Source organism: Perna viridis, chromosome 10, assembly GCF_037379345.1.
Source record: "Perna viridis isolate PV_CMFRI_1.1 ecotype Kerala chromosome 10, ASM3737934v1, whole genome shotgun sequence".
In the NCBI taxonomy this organism is placed as follows: domain Eukaryota; kingdom Metazoa; phylum Mollusca; class Bivalvia; order Mytilida; family Mytilidae; genus Perna; species Perna viridis.
The window spans coordinates 7,069,336-7,091,592 of NC_142454.1; the positions used below are offsets into that span (position 1 = coordinate 7,069,336).

The following is a 22,257-nucleotide window of genomic DNA, read 5'->3' on the forward strand; positions in this document are numbered from 1 at the left end:
TACTTCAAAATGCCACACATTTTAATCTACTGACTTATTTAGATGTAAGGAAGAAATTATAATATATTGTATAAGAAAATAAGTTTACCTGTGCAGAGCCATACACAGGTGGTTTGCCAGTCTCAGCTTTCACACCAAGTAAAATGTATGGATAGAGATGATAATGTAGTCTGGACACCTTGGTAGTTATCTCCCCTGTCTGTTGGTTAATGGAGAAGAAGTTATTGATGTCACCAGTGGTTATTGTATACAAAATATCAGGATTATTACTGACTGACGGAACTGTAGCCAACACTCGTCCAACTGATGTACCCTTGGCAACATTTTCCTCCACTGTGAACCTGTAGGTTGGTTGGTTAAACACAGGAGGATGAGAATTAGCTCCTGTAACACTGATATATACTGTGGCTGACTGAGAAGAACTGAGATCACCACCATCAGTAGCACCTATCTGTAGAATGTAGACCTTCTCTTCTTGGGGTAGGACATTGATCAGAGTTATCTTTCCTAGAACAGCAACATTATAAAGCTTATCAAAAAGGAGATAAAATAAAAACAGTTTAAAATTGAAATACTTCAATTTTGTTTTTCTGTTCAAGTTGTACTTGGTAAAACATATAGAAAATAAAACTTTAGAAATTCATTATTCATGAAAAGGTGAAAGACAATAATATTGGTAGATTGAGAAATTTTAAATACAAGTAACAAATACAAATTTGTTCCTGAAACCGTCTTCAAACATTTGACTGACAATCATGTAATTTATTGCTCAGAGTTATGTCCCTTGCATTGTACTGCCAGATGGAATGCCTTTATTATTTTATGATATAATTTTTCACTGCATTGACACATTCTGTAGAACAATGTGACTTGAAGTGTTCAAAAGAGGACTTATGATAAAGATATATTTACGATAAACCATATTTAAACAAACACATGCAATGTAGCATTCTTGCTCTGCAATAAATTTTACTTTTCGAATGGCCCAGACGGAGATCAATAAAAAGAATTCACATTCATAATACACATTTTAGTTTATAGGTTTAATATTTTCCAGTTGAGCTCAAGTTGCATAATTTTGTCATTTTCTGCAGATTTTATGATGATCTTTCTAAGTCAATAAACTGATCTATTACAATAAGATGTTTAGAAAACACTTACCAAGAACAGTTTTTATGGATTTATAATGTGTTATATAATTCCTACATGATTTTTATATAGCTCTACCATAAGAGGTCATATTTGAGAGTCATGTTTTTTTTTTACATCAATTTTTATTTCCAATGGAAGTGTATTTACTATTCACATAACCTACAGCCTTTAAAAAACTGAGATTAATTTAGATGAACAAGAAGCACTGTCTGCTAAATCTGATTTCTCAACTGGGGTAAAATGAAGTCCTTACATCAACAAATTAGGGCCAAGAATGGCAAAGAAAGAAATAAACAAGACCAATGAACTTCATTTAAGTCTATTATAAACACAGAGTGTAGACCCATTTGGTTTCTTGTAATGACAAAATCATGAATCAAAATTTTTTTTTTTTTTTTTAAATAAACAAACATGACAATAATTTTACATCCCCTTATAAACATGCCCCTCCCTGTATTTATGGTCAAAATCATTACTTCTGGAAATATGTTATTGAGGTAATTCGTTTGTATGAATACATAAATATGAAATAATTTGCCATTAAGGAAGAAACTTGAATCAGCTGTAAAATTACTGTAACAAATGAATATCAAAATTTATAAAAAAAAAAAAAAAAAAAAAAACCAACATAAAGAAGCCCTAGAAATTCTCATGTTTGAATAGCTACGTGTCAGCTAATTTTCATGTTTAGTTTAAACAGGATATTGCATATACGTGTCACAAATGCAAGAATTGCATAAAGGATTGTAAATTTGTTATTTTTAAATAAAAAATGAAGTTTTAAATCAAACATGTAAATGAACAATTACAATGATAAATGTAAAGTCATTAGAAATAGACTTAGGGAACATGAATGATCATTTATTATAATGTCTGAAATATGATCAAGTGCTTCTTATTTATCAAATATATTTAGAAACTTTTGTGCAACTTTTGTGGAAAAAAATGAACAATTATTAGTTAATGCAATTCACTAACATAAGGGAATTTTGTGAAAATGTGAGAAATGGTGGACATCTTAATAACGTTACAATGTACTTAACTAGTGACATTGGCCTTCAACAATGACAATTTACCACAGACCAGTACAGGTTCAACAGCCTGAATTACTCTAATTTACTGCCATTTATTTTCATTACTCTTCATGCACACATGAAAAGCTTTGTCTTAACTCAAAAGTACAACAAGTCACACAAATTAAGCCTTAATTTCTATGACATAGTTATAAATATGACAAATTGTAACTGCCTAGAGATGACTTATCATTTTTTTTTAAATATTTGGCCCCAAGACTTTTATATACATTAAAGGATGCAGAAACAGTATTTGTACCAGAGAAAACTATATATCACTTCATCAGAGTGACCTGATCTTATTTGTTCTTGATCAATTCACAGTCAGGTAATTTTAAGTCTGCATTTATAGTCATCAGATACATGTATCTATACCTGATTACAGCAATAGATATAATAAAATACAGATTCTTGCATGAATACCTACACAAAGGAACCTTTGTGGTTGCATACAGAGAACTGATGATACAGAGACCAGGTACTTACCTAAATACCTGTCTATAGAGAACATTTCCCAGACTACAGAGACCAGGAACTTACCTAAATACCTGTCTATAGAGAACATTTCCAAGACTACAGAGACCAGGTACTTACCTAAATACCTGTCTATAGAGAACATTTCCAAGACTACAGAGACCAGGTTCTTATCTAAATGCCTGTCTATAGAGAGCATTTCCCAGACTACAGAGACCAGGAACTTACCTAAATACCTGTCTATAGAGAACATTTCCAAGACTACAGAGACCAGTTACTTACCTAAATACCTGTCTATAGAGAACATTTCCCAGACTACAGAGACCAGGAACTTACCTAAATACCTGTCTATAGAGAACATTTCCCAGACTACAGAGACCAGGTACTTACCTAAATACCTGTCTATAGAGAACATTTCCAAGACTACAGAGACCAGGTTCTTATCTAAATGCCTGTCTATAGAGAACATTTCCCAGACTACAGAGACCAGGTTCTTACCTGAATGCCTGTCTATAGAGAACAGGTTATCATCATTTCCACCCAGCATGCTGTACAAAATAGTACTGTAGTTGCCACTGTCAAGGTCGATTGCCTGTACAGTAATGACATTATCACCTGGTTGGATGTTAACATTGATATTAGTACTATAGTTCTGGGGGTAAAACTGAGGTCTGTTATCGTTGACATCTTCAATGTTAATACTGACGATGACTGAACTGTCTAGGCCACCTAAAACACAAATTTGGATAAGTTCTTACATATCATTCATAAAAAAATATATTATTTTTTAACTTGAAGTTTTTCATCTAATTCTAGTTTTTCACATGCTTCTTTCAAGTGCTTTTTGCTGCTGTTTTTAAATTTTGACCATTATTTTAACTGCACAAATTGTAATGTACAATATAGATATAAAGGTAGGTATTCCACCATCATTGGCAAATTGTACCATTTATGAAAATTTTAGCAATGTTACTTCCTTATCTTTCATTACAACCAAGTCAATACATGTACTATGCTTCACGATATAACAATGTCTTATAAATTCCAAATTTGACTTTATAATATCAAATACAAGTAATTAATAATCAAGCCTTTGGTTCTTTTTGTCTCTACAATAACAGCTTGAGTCTTGGGTCACAGTTGTTATAACAAGGAAGAAAATAATGACAATATTCTAATCAATTAAAACATTCCAAAAAATAGTTTTCATGTCAGAAGTATTAAATTTTATTGATAAAACACAAATATAGCAGTGGTTTCAGTGTAAGATATACTAATAGACTACAAGGCCTTTGTAAGAAGCATGCAGATATATAGATGCAGGTCACATTTTTTTATTCTTTGTATTGTATTTATTAAATATTTAGAGTGGGTGATATAGAGACTGATTTATCTTTACACTTTATGTATAAAACACTGTGTTGTTTTAGGAAAAGGAATCATCTAAGAATTATTAGTACATGTGTATGTACCATCATTCTGAATATATCACAGATTGATTGACTGAGGTTTTAAGTCTTAGCACAGATATTTCATGCATTTCTGGAATACAACATTTTGACCAATCAAACAGACCCTGCATTGTACTAGTCTGACATGCTGAGTCAAGTTTTAATGTGCTAGCTCGATCACAGAAGCAACAGTCCACAGGTAGACGGGTCACCCAACTCAGACACATTATTGTGACTGTTCCATATGCCACAGGCTTGGTAGAGAAGTTCAAAGTCATTGGTGAGATTCCCCAGGGGTTCAAACCCATGACCTCCCACAATGGCTACCAAGAGGCCATAAAATAACATAGAATATTACCACTATCAGTTGCATAGACTGGGAATTCATAGATTTTCTGTGTTTCATAATCCAGAGGTTTAGCTGCATACAGACAGCCGGTTGTACTGACAATACCAAACACGTTCAAGCTCGACTGGGTCATGTTGGCAAGGTGATATGTCACTTGAGCATTACCATTGCAATCAGGGTCAAAGGCTGATACCTGTAAAAAAACAACAGATATTTGGACGATTTGTAATTTGTAAGTGTTGAACTATTATACATGAAAAGGTAGTAATAAAATATGAATTGTATACAAAAATCACAATTTTCTGATGTAATTTTGTATTCTGTTTCTATATTAGTAACTGCTTGAGTGGTATTCCTTACAGTATTACAAACCATTACATTTGATAACCATTTCAAATCTGGGACCTCTTCAGTTAAATTGATATGACATTTGCTATCATGTTCCCATTGCAAAAGAAAGAAAAAACTTCACATGCCATGTGGTACCTGATATTCTATTTCGACCAAATGACCTCCAATAATGCAGAAATATGCAGTTTTATGGCCAGCATTATGATAATTTTACACAACAATGCAAAAACAATTTTCTGTTGTCTACAGTTATACCCTGCAGTAAGATATACTAGAGAAATGATCAAAGGGAAATAACTCTTACAAAGATAAAACCATCACACAAGGAGCCAGGTGTCTAGAGAAGGAATCTCAGATTGTATGATTTATATGAACCATAAAACCTTATCATTATATCTGTACAAAGGGCATGAAAGGGCAATGGTAGTGAGGAATTTTCACTTCCACTATAATGTCTGCTATAGTTAGATTCCTTCGGTAATTATTTTAGTAGCTATAATTCAATTAGAATGCTTTATGGGTTTCTACAAGTGCCACCTTTGTTCAAGACATGCTATAAGCATGGAGTTCAACCCCAAAATGATGACAGAGTAATCAAAAAAGGAATTTCTAGATTCATGAAACAACTCCTGCTGAAATACCCTTCTACGATTTATGTTAGGTTCAGCAAGTCAAATAAGTTCTTCAAGAGTTCCTACAAATGACAGACAATTAGATGAGGAATTTCTACACAGACCATCATTTCTATGCACAAAGTTAATATACCTGGAGCAAAGGAGGTTCCATGTTATTTAGAGGACCATTAGACATTCCTAAATATATGAATTTTCAGTATTATTACATGTTCTCGATAAGTTTGACCCCAGAAAGGGGTTAGGAGGTTAGTTCAGTTTTTGACAGAGATCTAAATAACTGTCAAAAATGTTCTATCATTATACTGCCATTTTTGTCAGAATTGTTTATGTATCACGTTGTACCACCCAAATTTGAATAATCATCTCAACTCTTACAAAAGTAAAAATTTTTATCGAATATAATTTGCACTAAATACATCATATCGATGGGATTATCTGATTCTGTACATACAACATGTCATCCATCTTGGTTTCTTATTCAAAGATTCAAATATTGTCCTTCATTTAACATATATCACCATTATCATGTCACTCTCGACTAAACTAACTGATCTAATTAAACAGTTAATTACCTAAGATATATTGAACACCATACAATAACCCCCTTTTAAAGTTATAACGAGATTTAAGATTAATATTAAAAACCCCATGTGAGATTATGACAACCTCATTTCAAATATATCTGAAATCTTTTTGGAGACATGTTTAATACAGTTCTAAATATACCTTGAAGTAATTCGATGCATTTCAACTAAGTAATTTAAAATTTTCTTTTCAAAGATAGGAATTTAGTCTTATGACACCATAAGGAGATGGACCTTCAAAGGATAAGCTATAAAAATCATTTTAAAATTTTACATAAATTTGCAGGTTTTTAAAGACACTATGTAAATACTCTTTTGAGCATTTTATAATCTTGTTACCATGTATTGTAATAATACTGAATGGTAAAAGTGAACCATGTCAAAAAACCAAATCATATTCAATAGGGTCCTATCTTTATCATGTAAGGACTGATCAAATAAGAGTGGAAATATAACAAAGGAACAGCAATGATTTGTTCCTAGTTATCTTATTTTATGTCTTGAATCACTTCAAGCAGCCCATTAAAGTTAACAGAACTTAGATATTGTAAAGTCATTGAAAAGTACGAAACACTGAGGGCTGAGTGCACAGACAGGCTGACTGATAGACTGTGTCTTTATTGCCCACAAAAGAGCATTATTACAATGATAACACACAATAAATTATAGCATTGTCTGAGAGATAGAAACATTCATTATACACCAAGGACCAAAATCAAAAACCATCAAATTCTTATCTGAAAAAGCAAAATGCCATATTCCTGAGAATCACATGCACTAGGATAGCATTCCTCTGAATATTTCTATAATTACAGAAAATAAACATTCTGGCAGAAACCTTTTTACAGTTTATATAAATAAATCTTTAAGTTTCCTTTTGGCTGGTTCTTGTCTATCAAAGCAATATCAATTTAGCAAAAAAAAAAAAAAACAGACTGCAATCGCTGGTCAAAAGATTTTCTCACTTTTCATTTTTGTGAAGATTCAGGAAGACATCTGCCAAGAAAACAAATCAATTCCACTTCACCTTATTTAACTTCGATGAGCCTTTTCCCGTTACACAACTTCCAAGAATTTTTCACCAGTCTGTGTTTTTGTTGGCTGTTTGATGATTTTAAAAGCTTAACTGCCTCTTAAAACTAATTTTTAAAATGTTTTTATTTCATGTGTTTTTCCTTAAATTATTGACTAAACTAACATATCTTTTTAAAACGAAGTGCAGCATTTAACTATTATAATTTAAGACAAATGTTAAAATCTTCATGGCTTACAGTTTTACTTCAGTACTCCTCGTTGATCAAAGTTGATTGGATAACAAGCTTTGTTTATGTGTCTAAAGCTTACTTCTATAATGTTCTGCAGCATTTTAAATGTACAAGAATTACCTGGTAGCATTATGCTTGATCATACATAATGCAAGTTGCAGATAGAATTTCAGAATTCAAAAGATGGCTCTCCAAAATATCAGAATATAGAAGAAAAAAACTTACATCAAAGAACTTTTTTTTTTTCAAGTTCAGTGTAAAACAAAATGTTTCGATTCTGTTTAAATATTTATGTTTTAGCAAATAAGTTACAGATATTACAGCTTGTGCTGTGAGAATGTGGAATACAAGAGATGCAATCTATTTAAAAGGTTTCTTCAGCACTTTAAGGGTACTGGCGTGCTTCTGTGAGGGTTTCATTGGCAGTTAAAGGGTATATATCCATGTAATCATTTTTGTAGAAGTTACTTTTAAACAGATTCGACAACAATTATCCAAGATCTAAGGGCAAATCTGAAAATAGTTTGATGCATGAGCAATCTGTGGGACAAAAAATGGCATCTGTATATTTGTATGTACTTGAAATTACTTCAGTCACACTAAGTTAACACTGCAAGCTTTAATCATTATATAACCAATGAGTACAGGGGTAAATGGTTCAATATTTATTGGAATACTCCAAAGAAAGCATGTCAAGTGTTAAACACTATTGCCATATGCTATGCCAAAACAATTATCTAAAAATCCCATGTTTTCATAATTAAATTCACTTCAAACATGTTTTTTTTAAAAAAGTTTTTCTCCAGTAAGAGTTGCGTTGACAGACAGTTGCCTATGTATCTTGAGTGGTGCCAGATGATATAACAACTGATTAGCTGTTAATTGCTCTGCTTCATTAAGGAATTCAACCAGATGTAAAGTGTTCTGGCTGCAAGTGCTAACCTACTGAAAGATACTGCACATGTAATGCATGTAACAAAAACATTTCTTGTCTTTCTTTGTTTATGTCTACCTGCTTTTTGTGCCTCATTCTCTGACAGAAATTTTGGAGGATTGCACATACCTAAATATTATACACAGGATTGACAAACAGATACTTCAGTGACTTGACAGAGTTGTTGAGGTGTGCAGTTTTGTCAATATTGTTTCTTTGTTTAGATTTTAGAACATGCAATTTACACTTATTTTGTAAAACATCTCCTCAGTCATTGAAGCTAAAGATTCTCTGTAAAACTGTTGTCAGTAATTGGTATTTCTCACTATATTAAACCTCTTCCTCTTCCAATGAAGAGTTATTTTTACATCAAAGCTTGATACAATGATAGGTACTTGGAAAATGACTGTCTAGTCCATTAAGAGAGTATTAGATTGTTTCAATCTCCAGTCATAAAGAAATATTACCAGATAGAATACATTATTTCAAGAGCCACTAGGACAAGGCATTAATTCAAGTACATGTATTACAGAATACACACATCACAAATCTAATTAACAGCCTATTAGAATAAAGATGTAAACATTAGTACATGGTCACATGACAGCCTTTTTATTATTTGTTACATAATTTTCATTGGAATACAATGGGCACCTAATGAATCTAAATAACGTGAAGATTAAATTGTTCAAATAACAAGTATTTAGAAATCAAGAAGTGTTACTGTCAACCAAAACCATCTATTTAAACTCATCTTTTTTTCCATTTCCCTCACACAGTGAAATTTAAGTCTTATTGTGCAAAAATATATAAAAATGCCAGTATAACTGAGATAGAATGCATGAATGGGACACACGTAACACAGCCATCAAGAGTATCGTATGGACTGATATATATGATAATCCTATCCTTGTTTTCATATTCTTCTGTTACTATCTTAGAACATCACACAGAGATTCATCAAATTAATCCATACAGCATTGCTTCAAAGTTTCATTAAAATTGTTTCATAAATTTTCATGTAAACAAAGATACGTGTGTATTGCAGTGCAAAAGAGGTGTTTAGTTTCTTTATAAACGTTTTGATTTATTACAACGAACTCACTTGCTACTTCATAGAAGGTTTTCAGATAAAAGGATAAAAAACAAAAAGTTTAAGAAACTTTTAAGAAGAAATGACCCATTTCCTTGCCCAATAATAATTTGTCATTTGGTTTGACATTTATAATGAGAGTTCTTCAAAATTTTTAACAGAATATTTAAAGCACAAAGAAAACCAACACCTGAGTCAGCTTAAAAAAGTCACAACTCTCATGTTTAAAGATACACATAATTGAAGTTAATCATACTATATTAAAAACTTGAGAAAAATAAATGACAAAAACATATATCAAAATTGTCCGTATAATTTGACAATTATTTGTGACCTGGTAAATACTTTTAACAGTTCTATTTCATTGAAATATCAGCCCCCATGCAAAGAACTTATAAAAATAAAGGGCTTAAGGTCTACGATTGTGTTGGAAGTATTAGGTGTTTTAACACATGGAAAAACGTGTGCCAAGACAAACATTTCTACAAAATGTTACAAGGATAGGATTAGTCATTGACTTCCATTTACATACAATGGTATGTCCTAATACCTTACCAAAACTGTCAGGACACATTTGGTAAACAATTCTAGACTTTGTAAAGATGTGTTTGATTTCCCATTTGTTTCAAGTCCACTTAAATCTGTTTTTAGAAGCACTTTACAATATTGACAACTGCCTTGGACAACTTAAGGACAAAGTACAGGGACCTGAATGAGAAGAGACATAAAACAACTACACTGTAACATCAAGAGACAAAAAGAAGTCAAGACAAAGGAACCAAAAGAAACAAATACATTGTCATTTTCTTCAACAACAATATACTAATCAGTTAAAAAGCCATTCACAATATGGCACATGACTAATTTGTCTTTGTCATTTTCAGAATGCCACACCTTCTAATAAAACTTGCAATATGCTTCATTGTATAGCATGATAATAATAATTGATATGACAATTATCTCCCCTACAACAATAGTTCTATACCAGTGAGGATGAAACATTTATTGAGGAGAGGGCAGTGTAGAAAGTCATGTTTGCCAACATAAGTCTGATCTACAATATATCACAAAACTAGGAGTGATAAGACAGCAGACAACAAATAATTAAAGAAATAAGTGCCATATTCTGTTTTTACAAGTTTTATGAAATAACAACACATAAGAAATCAAGAGCCTATTAGTTCCATTTTTACATCCATGCGCCTGTAAGTCTCTCCTATACCATGTCAATCAACAAAAACATTTATTTTCAATTCTTAAATTTTCTGAAATGTTGGTATATTACAAAACCAACTGGCAATCAATCACCAAGAACTATCAACATATCTTAAACTGTTTATTAAATTATGCAACAGTAAAAGATTCAACAAAGCATTTCGTACTTAGGAGAAGGGCTTCTGTCTCATTTCACAATATTTTTGGGGAAAACATCCAAAGTTTAAGATATGATTGTGTAAAATATGGCTTCTTCAAACTTTCAAAACTGAGAATCTATCTGCATATCAAAGATAATAGCTCTTTAATTTTTCTAATTTTTTGCATTTAATCTCATTCCATAAATATCTTATTTCTTAAAAGATAAGATAATAAAGTAAATATTTACATTCATTTTAAAAAAAAATTCTAGTTTTGAAAAGAAAGAAGGTTGACTAATAAAAAAGTAATTTGTCCAGTAACTTTTATATTGGTTAACATCAAGTATAATTGCATTACATCATGTTAGTGCTGACAATCACTACAAATCAGTAGATATAGTTTTCCTTGTTTATTTCATTATTGTATCATCATTAAAACATACATATTTATTCACTAAATGAGTTTATATTTACACAAGGAGTGGGAGAAATACATTTTATAACAGTTGAATTCATTCTTGAAATTTTGTTTCCCTGATTCTAATTAACTTTTCAACTAGAACCAACATGTATGCAGTTAATATCATTTTTCATTTTATTTATTTCAATTAAAATTTCAAATCAATGTCTCTTCTTGATCATATTTTAATAACAAAGTTTTTATAATCTATATCTAGCAGTAATTCAAGTCTTAATTTTTTTTTACAAAAAATTATTATACTTGAACAGTTTACATATACAGGTGTATCAAGTTCCCATTACACTGAGTGGTAGAAATTCATCAAGACTATCAGTTACGCTCTATCAGATAAATCCTTCCCACAATACAGTGTGAATTCCATGCAGCAGTGGTCAGGTCAATAAAATCGTTGAGGACCAATATACTTATTTGTCTACATTTCCTGATAAAATATCACAATCAATAACCCCCTAAAGTTTCATATCAATTTATATCAGATGTTTGACAAATTTTAAATCCTTTCTGATTTAAATTTTGATCTTTCTTTTATAAACTAAAGCCATTTGTCCATTTCCATTTCTTATTGAAAGAAAAGTCCATTTTCTATAACATACACAAACAGCAGTGAATTGATAACATGTGATGACAAATAAAATGCAACATTAATTTCAATCATTTCATATTGATTCATAAAAAAAATTAAGAAAAAATGTCTGATTTTACAGGTCCACTACTTTGTAGGGTTAAGAAATTGATTGAGGTTACTGAGTTCAGTATTTAATCCATACTAAGTGGGTAAACATTCCCATATTTAAATAACTGGAAAACTTTCTATTATTTCTTCATAATATTATTTTACAAACAATGACTCAATTAGGAAATTAACAATACTTTAATAATAAACAAATGCCTTATGACTGAGAATGCAAATTTTACACCATTTCAACTGTAGACCTTTAACCACTCACTTTTTTTACTGTGTATCACTGTGATAGTTTGTAGGCTTTGCTATACAGGATGGGAAAACATTCACAAGGCATTAACACTACTCATTACAAATCTGTGACACTTTTTTGTGTCTCTGCACAGGAGATTGGGTTATACAATGATAATCATCAGAGTCAATATTTGCCTACGTTTTTTTTTTTCATGGGAGGATGTCTAATGTAATTCAGCAAAGTTACCTCCCCCTTTTGCAAAATTTTGATAGATCAACTTAGAATATGATTAAATCGTAACTATTTTTAACTTTGTAAGTCAGAATTTCAAAATTAAATACACACACACCTTAAAAATGTGGCCTTTACTTATCATACATTCTGATGAACTTTGTAGAATAATATTAAATATGATTACAAGCATTAAGTAGCCTGAAACCATAGTTTATACTTTGTCCTGAATTTAACTCACACACAGATTATACACAATATAATCATAGCTATTCATTACACATGGATAGTTTGTACTTCATAAAGAAATATAGAAATACAAACAATTCAGTATGACAGACCCTGTACTGTTAGAATAATTCACTTCTTACAAGCTGCTCATTTAATACATGTATGCATTTATTCGTTGAAAATGATAACTTTTCATTAAAACTGAACCAATTTAAATAACTTTATTTGAAAAGCTTTCTTCAATCTGGTGGAAAAATTATTAATTCAGGCCCAAATGGATGAAAAATATTTCAAAATGATATTACGCACCCTTGTCAATGGTGGGATTTTAAAAATGTTTTCAAAAAGGAACATAAAAGATTGACGACTTCATTTTCAAAGCAATATACAAGGCATAATGTAAATATAAACTACATCTATTGAAATATAATGGACTTACTTCATAGTACATAATACAGAGAAGTAATATACTCTGATATTGATCTAAGTAACAATTAGGCAGAAATTAGTACAGCCTGTATGTCATCCAACCTTTACACAGTGAAACCTGTCTAAACCAAACCTCCTTACAACAGACAGGTGTTCAGAATGCAATCTTCAGGTTCAAAGTATATTTGATCTAATATTAAACGACTTTACAAGATATCTGGTTTAGAAAGGTTTTTAAATGTATTCAGGGTTCAGTTTAGACAGGTTACTGTACATAACCCTTTCATCGATGAATCATGCTTGCAGAAGATATTTGTCAAATTTCATTACCAAGTTAAAAGGCTTTTGTTCATTTTTACAAGAAATTCTTATTAATGTTTACTTGATCTTTGTTAAAAATATATCTATATATTAGGAATTAGCTTACAGTATCAATCTATATATTAGGGATTAGCTTACAGTATCAATCTAATAATAAGTAGGTAAAGTTCCACAAAATATCAAGCATAATAAATATTATCTGCCATTATACAATCCAATCAATCAATCAATCAATCAATCAATCAATCAATCATTCAATCAATACATACCCCTGCCTGATTTTTACAAAGATTAAACAATTTCACCATGTTACCTGATCCAAACATTGACCCTTTTCAAAATTCAAACTTTAAGTAATAGATTTCTGTGTTCAACAGTCTATAAAGAAGAAAAGACCCTAAGACAGGGGGTATCTTGTATATTTACATAAAATGCAATCTCCTTTCTATCCACCAGTAAATTATATCTTTCTAGTTTCAATAACATATTGTATGTAAAGGTGTGAAGATGTCTAACAGTCCCTTAATGGAGAATAATGAACTTACAAGTAAATTGATATCCTATAAAAGAGACGAGGACTCAAATTTACGACAAATATTTCTCTTTCATTCATTTCTAAAAGTACTTTTAAGGCATCAAAGGACTTAAGGATTCTTCTATCTTCTCAAGCCAAAACTGTGGGGTAGAAACTTAACGTCCTGTGTAACCTACCCACTCTCATGGTGAGGCTCCCTTTTAAGCATGAGTAGGTCTTTCATTGAGGCAAAAAATCTAACAAACTCAAATAAATTAGGTCAAGGTAAAATTTTACATCAAACTGACTCTTGCAAAGTGCAACAAAAAGCAATTTACTACTGTATATTCAAGCTAGAAGGTACTGTAAGCATCTCTAAATGACTTGTGATTCAGCCACTTTGTGTAGTTCTGAAAAATTAACATGAAATCAATTAACACCATGAGTCCTACAACATGCTGAAGACTATCTGGTGTTCTATGGTTAAATTTGACTACTGACAGGGGTGGATTCAGGCGGGGGCGTGGCGGGTGTGCGCCCCCTAAAATTTGCAAAGCATGGGTTGTCAGGGGTAGATTTAGGCAGTTTTAGGTTCAAACTTTAATTTCTTGCTAATCTTACCACAAAAGATATCTTTATTGCACCCACTCTAGAAGAACATTTCAAAAATTTAACCTAAAAAAATCATGGCCTGTGTTAAAGATCAGCTAGTACTCAGTAGTTGGGATTAAAATTTTGACAATGGGCCTTTTTTTAAATGAGCTCAATGAATTTCAAAGGGCCATTCTTGACATTTTTTTAATGGAACATTTTTAGATGGAATATGATATATGGTACACGGACACTCAAATCTAAATAACTGAAATACTAGATTTTTATTCATGTTTGAAAATACCAACATCATAATAACAAATAGAATTTGTTAACAAACGTACATCTAGTCCTGTGTTTCCTACTTAAACATGAATGTCCCCTCTTGGATTTTCAATGCCTATCTCCTTTTTAGCTTTTTTGCTCTTGAGACTATGAGTCACCATTTTAAGTCAGGATTACATAAATAAGTGGTATAAAATGTTAAGGATTCAAGGATTTACCTTGTTACACAATGCAGAAGAGAACTAGGTGCATTCTCTTTAAAGCTGCAAAAAGTCCCAAAAGGAATTTGAAGCCTAAAATTCTTCTTTAAACTAAAGTGGCTCTTAGAGAAGGCATTCAACTTTCCAATACTATATATATATTGATTATAGGGTTTAAACAAAATAAAAAAGAAAAAAATCCTGCATTAAATCAAAAACATATTTTATACTAAAATCTTTAATCAAACAATCTCCCTGTCAATATGTAATCCCTTTAGAAAAATGGATGTCCTTTAGAGAGGCCGTTTGATACAAACTATCCACTTCATCCTCCAAGCCATGAGATAAGAGGGGGAACATCAGAGTATACTCCACAGACATGATGACAGGTTAGGTACATATAAAACCAATTATGGTTCTGGACTGACAACAGGACTAGTCCTTATAGTTAATGTCTAAATTACTAAAACACTGCCAGCAAATGTTCCAGTGAGAAATATTTCACCCTGCCATATCGCCATGCTCTAATCTTCAATATTACTCCATGTTGATCTCAATGGCAATTTGTTACACTTGAAATTTAATTCTAAATTACAATGTTTAACTTGATATTACAAAATATTTAACTACCGATCTGGAAACAGAGCTATGTTCCCGTCAAATGACTGAAACTCTAATCAATTAGAAAAACAAGACATGACTGGACCCCAACCAAATATCTGACCTGGTCATATCTGTGGGGAGAGAGATTAGAGCAGTGGGTAAGTGATAAACTGCTCTGACCAGATGGATCATACCAAATATGATGAAGATTTGACTGAGTACCAATTTATTCCATATCAATAAACAATTTAAATTATTCCAGCTGGGAATTCAGTAAAGATAAGTTGGTAAATTAACTTTATATGTACCTGAATTGCTGTCAAATGTGAAGAACATATTTTATCATGTCAAAGACAATGTTTAAACATGCCATAAAAAGCCTATCCTAGAGTATCCCAAACTCTCGTGACCAAACATTAAACTATTAAAGAGTTATTAAGACTAAAAAAACACGTTACTGTCAACACTTCCATAAATGTCTAATGCTCATGTTTTGATTATCAAAAATGTGTATCTTACACATGTACATACATTCATGTCAATGCTTTAATTTATGTACAATGAGGTCAATAAATTACTACAATCTCAACAAACAAAACATGTAATAAAGCCAGTTTGAAGGAAAACATCAGTATTCTGTGATAGCACCTTCTTATATGTTTTGTATTTTATTATACATGTATGTGGTTTTACTTAGTGTAACAAATACATGCCATGCATGGGAAAACCAGCATTAACACAGGACAGATATGTTTCCAATAAACATGAGCAACTAAATGTTCATACTTTTACCCTTCCAATTTAGAGAAAAGCTAATTCAGAAGTTAATTATACTTTCACTCTAACTAGCCCTACTATTGTGCAAGACCCAATCATTTTTTTATTGGATTTTCCCCTGACAAAGACCTGTTGAGAAAAAATATGAATTAATCTTCAATGCTTGGCTTTAACCACCCTGGCCATAGCCTGGGTCTAGTAAAATAAGATTCAGTCTAGTAAAATGATGTGTAATTTATACTGTTTTTGAATAGTGTATAGTGATACAGGTCCCTGTAGCATAGATTTGGGCTAGCTCTAAAAATTTTCACGGAAAGAATTGTAATAATTTGCCTTTAATATTTTATATGTTAATTGTACATCCTGTGTTATTTACCTTTTAAACCTTGCTCCCCTTTTCCTTGTCCTGTTTATTCTTGGTGTTCTGAAGGAACCTCAATTTATGTGAAAGAGATGTAATGAATGTACCTAATTCTCTTTACATAGAAAAGTTAGCTGGAGAGTTGACGTTTATTGTTTACAAAGGAAATACAAAACTATTTTTTCAGTATTTTTTTAAAAGAAGTGTAAATATGTTAACGTGTTTACATAAAAATAATTCCAATTAATTAACTCCTATTAACTAAAGTGATATATTCAGACATGGCCATGTTCTTGATGGAAAAAGATATTTTTGTTTAACAAGGCATAATAATGAAACATGCAGTATGCAGGTCCTGTCCCTAAACATGACAGATTATATACATCAAAGGCTACACAGTTGAAAATAAATGAAATTTGTGTTAAGTTGTAACTGTTGATGGCTAATTACGTAAATATTAATTGTACATATAACTCACATCAAGCGTAAGTAGAAAATGATAAATGTGATGTTTTTCTCCAGGGAAAACAAGAAAAAGATGAAGTCCAAACCTTCCTGTAATGGTTGTTACCAGTGTCAGTCCACTGATGAGGACAACAACATCATTAATTATGGTAATTTCTTCTTTTGTTCTTAGTGAGGGAGTATATCAAGGTTGCCCTATATGTCCACTATCTTTGAGGAAAATTCCTCATAAAGACATTGTTTTACTTTTAACTAATAAAACAGGTTTATGGTCTATAGTTTACCGTCATAATTATGTAAAATGTAAAACAATACACCCATATAAGTTACTTTTAAGGCCAAATATTCACATTCATAAAAGAAAAATAACAAATAACAGTGGTTCAAAATAAAATAGAAGGAAATAACATTTCATTCACTAATTAACCCCAGTATTGCAATGGTAATAAACAAGTTTCCTCTAACAAACAGTTTGTTAAAAGTTAAAGCAAGGACTAAGTTAAGTATTTATCATACTCTACATTTACTTGGCCAGTAAGATGCATGATATTACAATAGAAGAGACATGGTAAACAAACTATGACATACATGTCAATGTGTCATTATTGTACACAGTATTTCTTAAAATCTTCACAAGAATATCTGAATCAACCTGCAACTAAAGTAAAGAAAATCTAAAATTGCAATGTGTCATAATAATTTTATTGAAGCTTGAGGAAGTGAGCAAGTAACAAACAATTTATCTTCAACTGCAGAATGAAGATTGTCATAGAACATAAAATCATTAATGACAGAAGGCAAGTTACTGCTCTGAAAGGTACATGTACTATCATATATGATTCAGCAATTAATCAGATAAATTTCCTCACAAAAACTAATAGAAAAAAATTAATTCATGGTGCTTAGGTCAAAAGACTTGCAATTATCCATAATCACATGTATTTAACTTGATATTTACAACATGACATTTAATATTAACACCAGCTTTAAAGTAAGTTATGTAACTACCAATTTGAATAGTAACCAAAAATCTGACTCCCTGTGAAATAATATAAACAACAATTTACCCTAACAAGACAATTTTATATCAGAATTTTTACTGTGGATTTCACACAATGTGGTGTAAATTTCCTTCAATTATGACTTTAAATTGCTTTATACCATATTAAATTCTCCCAGCCTTAGGATCAGTTACAGATTAAACATGTCACATCATCATATGTAACATGAAAGTTATGCACATATCCTGCACTTCGATAGTAAAGTTTCTTTCTAAACTGCAATGAAACCAGATTATATCCTTTACCTTGACTACATATATGAATACGTAGAGAACTATCACCAAGCAACATTCTCTATTTGTTTTATAAAAAAAGAGTTTAAATTTATACAAAATTCACATTTTTTGACATTGAAAAAAAATGTGGTATCATGACTTCAGAATTAAATCTAGAACACAGTTGCACTTTCAGACATTTTTTTTCTACTTTTTTTTCTTGGTGACTTAGCAAAAAAGTATGAGATTCCTACGAATAACAACTATAGGCTATCAACATTGTACACTTCCTAAGCATTCTTAATATTTGTCACTTGCATTATAAAGAAATGCACAACAAACAAGAAGTTAGATTTCAATATGGACACGTTTCCCTACCGAGATGACAGACACACTATTTGTTTACAAGATAGATACGTTTTAAATTATTGATTCTCGGCCATTTCTTGTAATAATTGAACATAATGCTTATAAATTCTTAACAATAAGCCAATGTTACCTTACTACACAGCCTATTATTGATTACATTCCTTTATCTGCATGGAGCATTTACAGAGGATAAAACCATACAAGGTATATTTTCACTACCGAAAGTTTTAATTTTCTTACTGTTTTACAATGACGATGGAATTTGTAATAAGAAATGGGACGTCAAAAGATTGCATAGTAAATCCACAATAAAAATTGACAGGCAGTTTAACGTCTTTATTCACTACATGTTTTCAAATTCAAATTAAACCTATACTTAAAATTGGTTCTTTCTAGGGGGAGTCACAAGAATCACAAAATTTGCCTGGCAAAAATATCATCCAGAAAAAATAATGTTGTACATTAACAGACTTCATACATGACAGAAAGATTAGCAAAAGAGGTGACCTACTTATTTGGTTCCACTAAAATGCATAAGAAATAGTAAATAATGTCAGCAAAGAACAATGCCTATGCTACAATTCTATTTACTATGAATTCAAAAGAGAAGCAAGTGTGTACAACCAACTAGAGTTGACTATCGATTACAAAATTCTTTTATCCTATTAATCTATTTGGTGTTCTTATTTAAAAATGTCCAAAGTTTGCTTTAAATAAACAGTAGATAATCAATTCTCTCTCTAAAAATCAATCTCCACTGTGTAACCCGGTAGCCGTCGGCAATAAAGGGAGACCTGTAACACTGGTATCATTCTGTCTTATATACCACTGGCCCATTTTCTATTTATAAATGGTCCCTTTGTGATGGATAATTTATCATAAAGGGCTGCAGAAGATTGAAAATTAAATTTTAGAAAAATTGACCTTTTATTCAATCTACCAGATATGGTTTAACCAAAAATTCAATTTAAAAATTTAAATTAGAATGATAACTTGAATTTGTTTAAACTTTCCATGGCCAAACACTGAATAGGAAGTATTTTGAATGTGTATTTTTGACTTTTTCCTCTATCAACCTAGATTGCAAGTAAAATATTTCATCTTCAAAGTAATATAACAACGATGATATCTTTTTCTACACATTTTACCAAATATCTATAAGAATAGCATACATTTCAAAGGCTCATAAAACATGTATTTGCATAATCTCAACATATTCGTGCACAATTTTGAAATGTTTATAGCAATTCATTTCTATAAATTCTTTCAAACATTGAGCTTCTTCCAAATATTGTTTGCATTTCTGCCTCTTGAGAACATTTTTTATTGCACCAAACTTGTTCAGAGTGCAAAACTCATGAGTTTATAAGGTGTAATATTTAATTATAAATCTTATGAAATATATCTTGTAGCTTTTCACCTGCAATATATAGTCTAAAGGAGGTTTAAACAATAAAACATAGGTCTTTAGTAACAGGTTTAAAGTTGTTACAAGGGCCTAAAGACAAAACGAAAGTCAAAAGAAGGTCTAGGGGATATTTGCTGGAAGGAGACTTTAGACATTCTGGATCGCAGAAAAACAAAGGCATACTCTTTAATCCATTTTTAACATATAAAAGCGGCTTGGTACTCATACCGACAGTTATGTTGAGCAGTTTCATTCATATTATTATTTGCCAACTAAAAAAAGATGTGAAGTTAAAGATTCACTGAACTGAGGAGTATGTTTATGTATTTGAATGGTAGTGTCCTAAACAAATCTTGTATCCGGGTATGCTGGATGAAATTTCATCATCTTAAGGATAGAATTAATGTTATAACCATAAGAGGCAAAGTATACCATGACATGACTTAATTCAAAATGAAGCATTAAGATTCTGCCTATTTATTCATATTTTACAAATTAAGTCTTAAATAATTAATGAGAGTCTTAATAATTTACAATTTTCAGATGATAAAAGATCTGATGACGTGTAGTTTTAATAAAATCCAACAAAACTTACAAAAAAGCTGAGGGGTTTCAAAATTAGAATTTCTCCTGTGCAGGGCAGCCATTGTTAAATAAAACACCATTTAGGTCCTATGGAAATTATTAAATATGACATTCTCATAATTCTAAAATAAATATGTCACTAGCCTATAAAAAAGAAATATACCAGGAAAAAAACAAAAACACCTGACTAGACTTAATTTTATGAGTACAGTAAAATAGGCCACTTTAATCTATGTGGTTGTTAAAATCCTCATGTTTGGCCATTTATTTCTGAACCTGATTTGCAAGCTATGTGTATTTGAATTTGACATGGTCATAAATCTGCATACAAGATGAAAAGGTAAACTCAACTTTTTTATGTGCACACTGTCTTGCATTTACATGTGACATGCAGAACAAATAAATACCCTTAGGTGGTACAAAAAACAATCCTTCAAAGGGGGCCTTACATGAGGGGTTTGTAAAGGAAGGTCATCCATAATGGATCAAATTATAAAGGAATATCAATTTATTTTGTTTTGCAGAAATACTATATCCAAACCTTTCTTTCACAAATTTACATAACATTTCCCCCAAAAAATTCTAAGCTATCAAATTTGATCATAAAAAATCCTTAACCAAAGTTCTTTATCAGGAAAGTTACATGAACTTACATGCTGTGGAATTAAAGAGGTTGAATTCAGGAGTTGAAATGATCATGAAGTACTTATGTCTGATAGTAAACTGAAGAAGAGTAATGTCAATATTCATCAGGAGATATTTTACAAATATCATTGCATCTGTTACTGACTACATGTAGACAGTGTATCTGCCATTACATCTTCATGTGTAATTTTGATTATATCCTAAATTTTTTTTTTGGACATTCCTTATACATTGAAAGACCATCAAATGATTACCAAAAGCCCATTAAACTTCCTTATATTTGTCTATCCTACTATTCTTATATTTTAAGAATAATTGACTATAGTAAATTTATGACAACAGTGCATGCTAGAGCAAATTCATGTGACATTAACTAACAAGTCAACTGACAACAATTGAGCATACCTAACTGTCAAAATTTTGACAACATAAATGACTCAATGTTTTCTTTTTCAATTTGCCATGGCTGTGGTCAGCCAAGAAGACCAATAGAGGCCATGATGACTGCTCATCTGTTTACATCAATAGCCAAACAGTCAACATGTGTCATGATTTAGGTCCAGGAATATCAATAGCTACGTTCCTGATCTGACATGTTCATGGCTGGGGCTGTATATCGAATATTAACCTATTTATTGTGACACATCTTTAAAAGTTGGAATAAATAATCCAGTATTTACAACATAACTGGTTATAGATTACTATTATTATGGAGAATAATATATACTATATGTTACAACTCTGTACAGTGTAATTTTATATTCACACCTGTAGAACCCACAATGATAAAAACCTCAGGCTTTAAGTACTTAGTCAAAACTCCTGATAGACTGCTACTGTTTTGTTAAGAAA

General features: G+C 31.1%; 1 protein-coding gene across 3 annotated transcripts in view; it reads right to left on the reverse strand.

The window, feature by feature from the left end:
• The window catches only part of LOC148604326 (protein dachsous-like), a 57,877-nt gene that overhangs the window by 15,360 nt on the left and 20,260 nt on the right, over positions 1-22,257 (reverse strand). For all 3 annotated transcript variants that reach the window (XM_088547457.1, XM_088547456.1, XM_088547455.1), the window contains exons 2-4: positions 4,509-4,692; positions 3,198-3,428; positions 89-507 (exon numbers count right to left, since the gene is read on the reverse strand). In XM_088547457.1, coding sequence (XP_088403583.1) covers positions 89-507; positions 3,198-3,428; positions 4,509-4,692 — 834 coding nt within the window. The remainder of the gene's footprint in view (positions 1-88; positions 508-3,197; positions 3,429-4,508; positions 4,693-22,257) is intronic.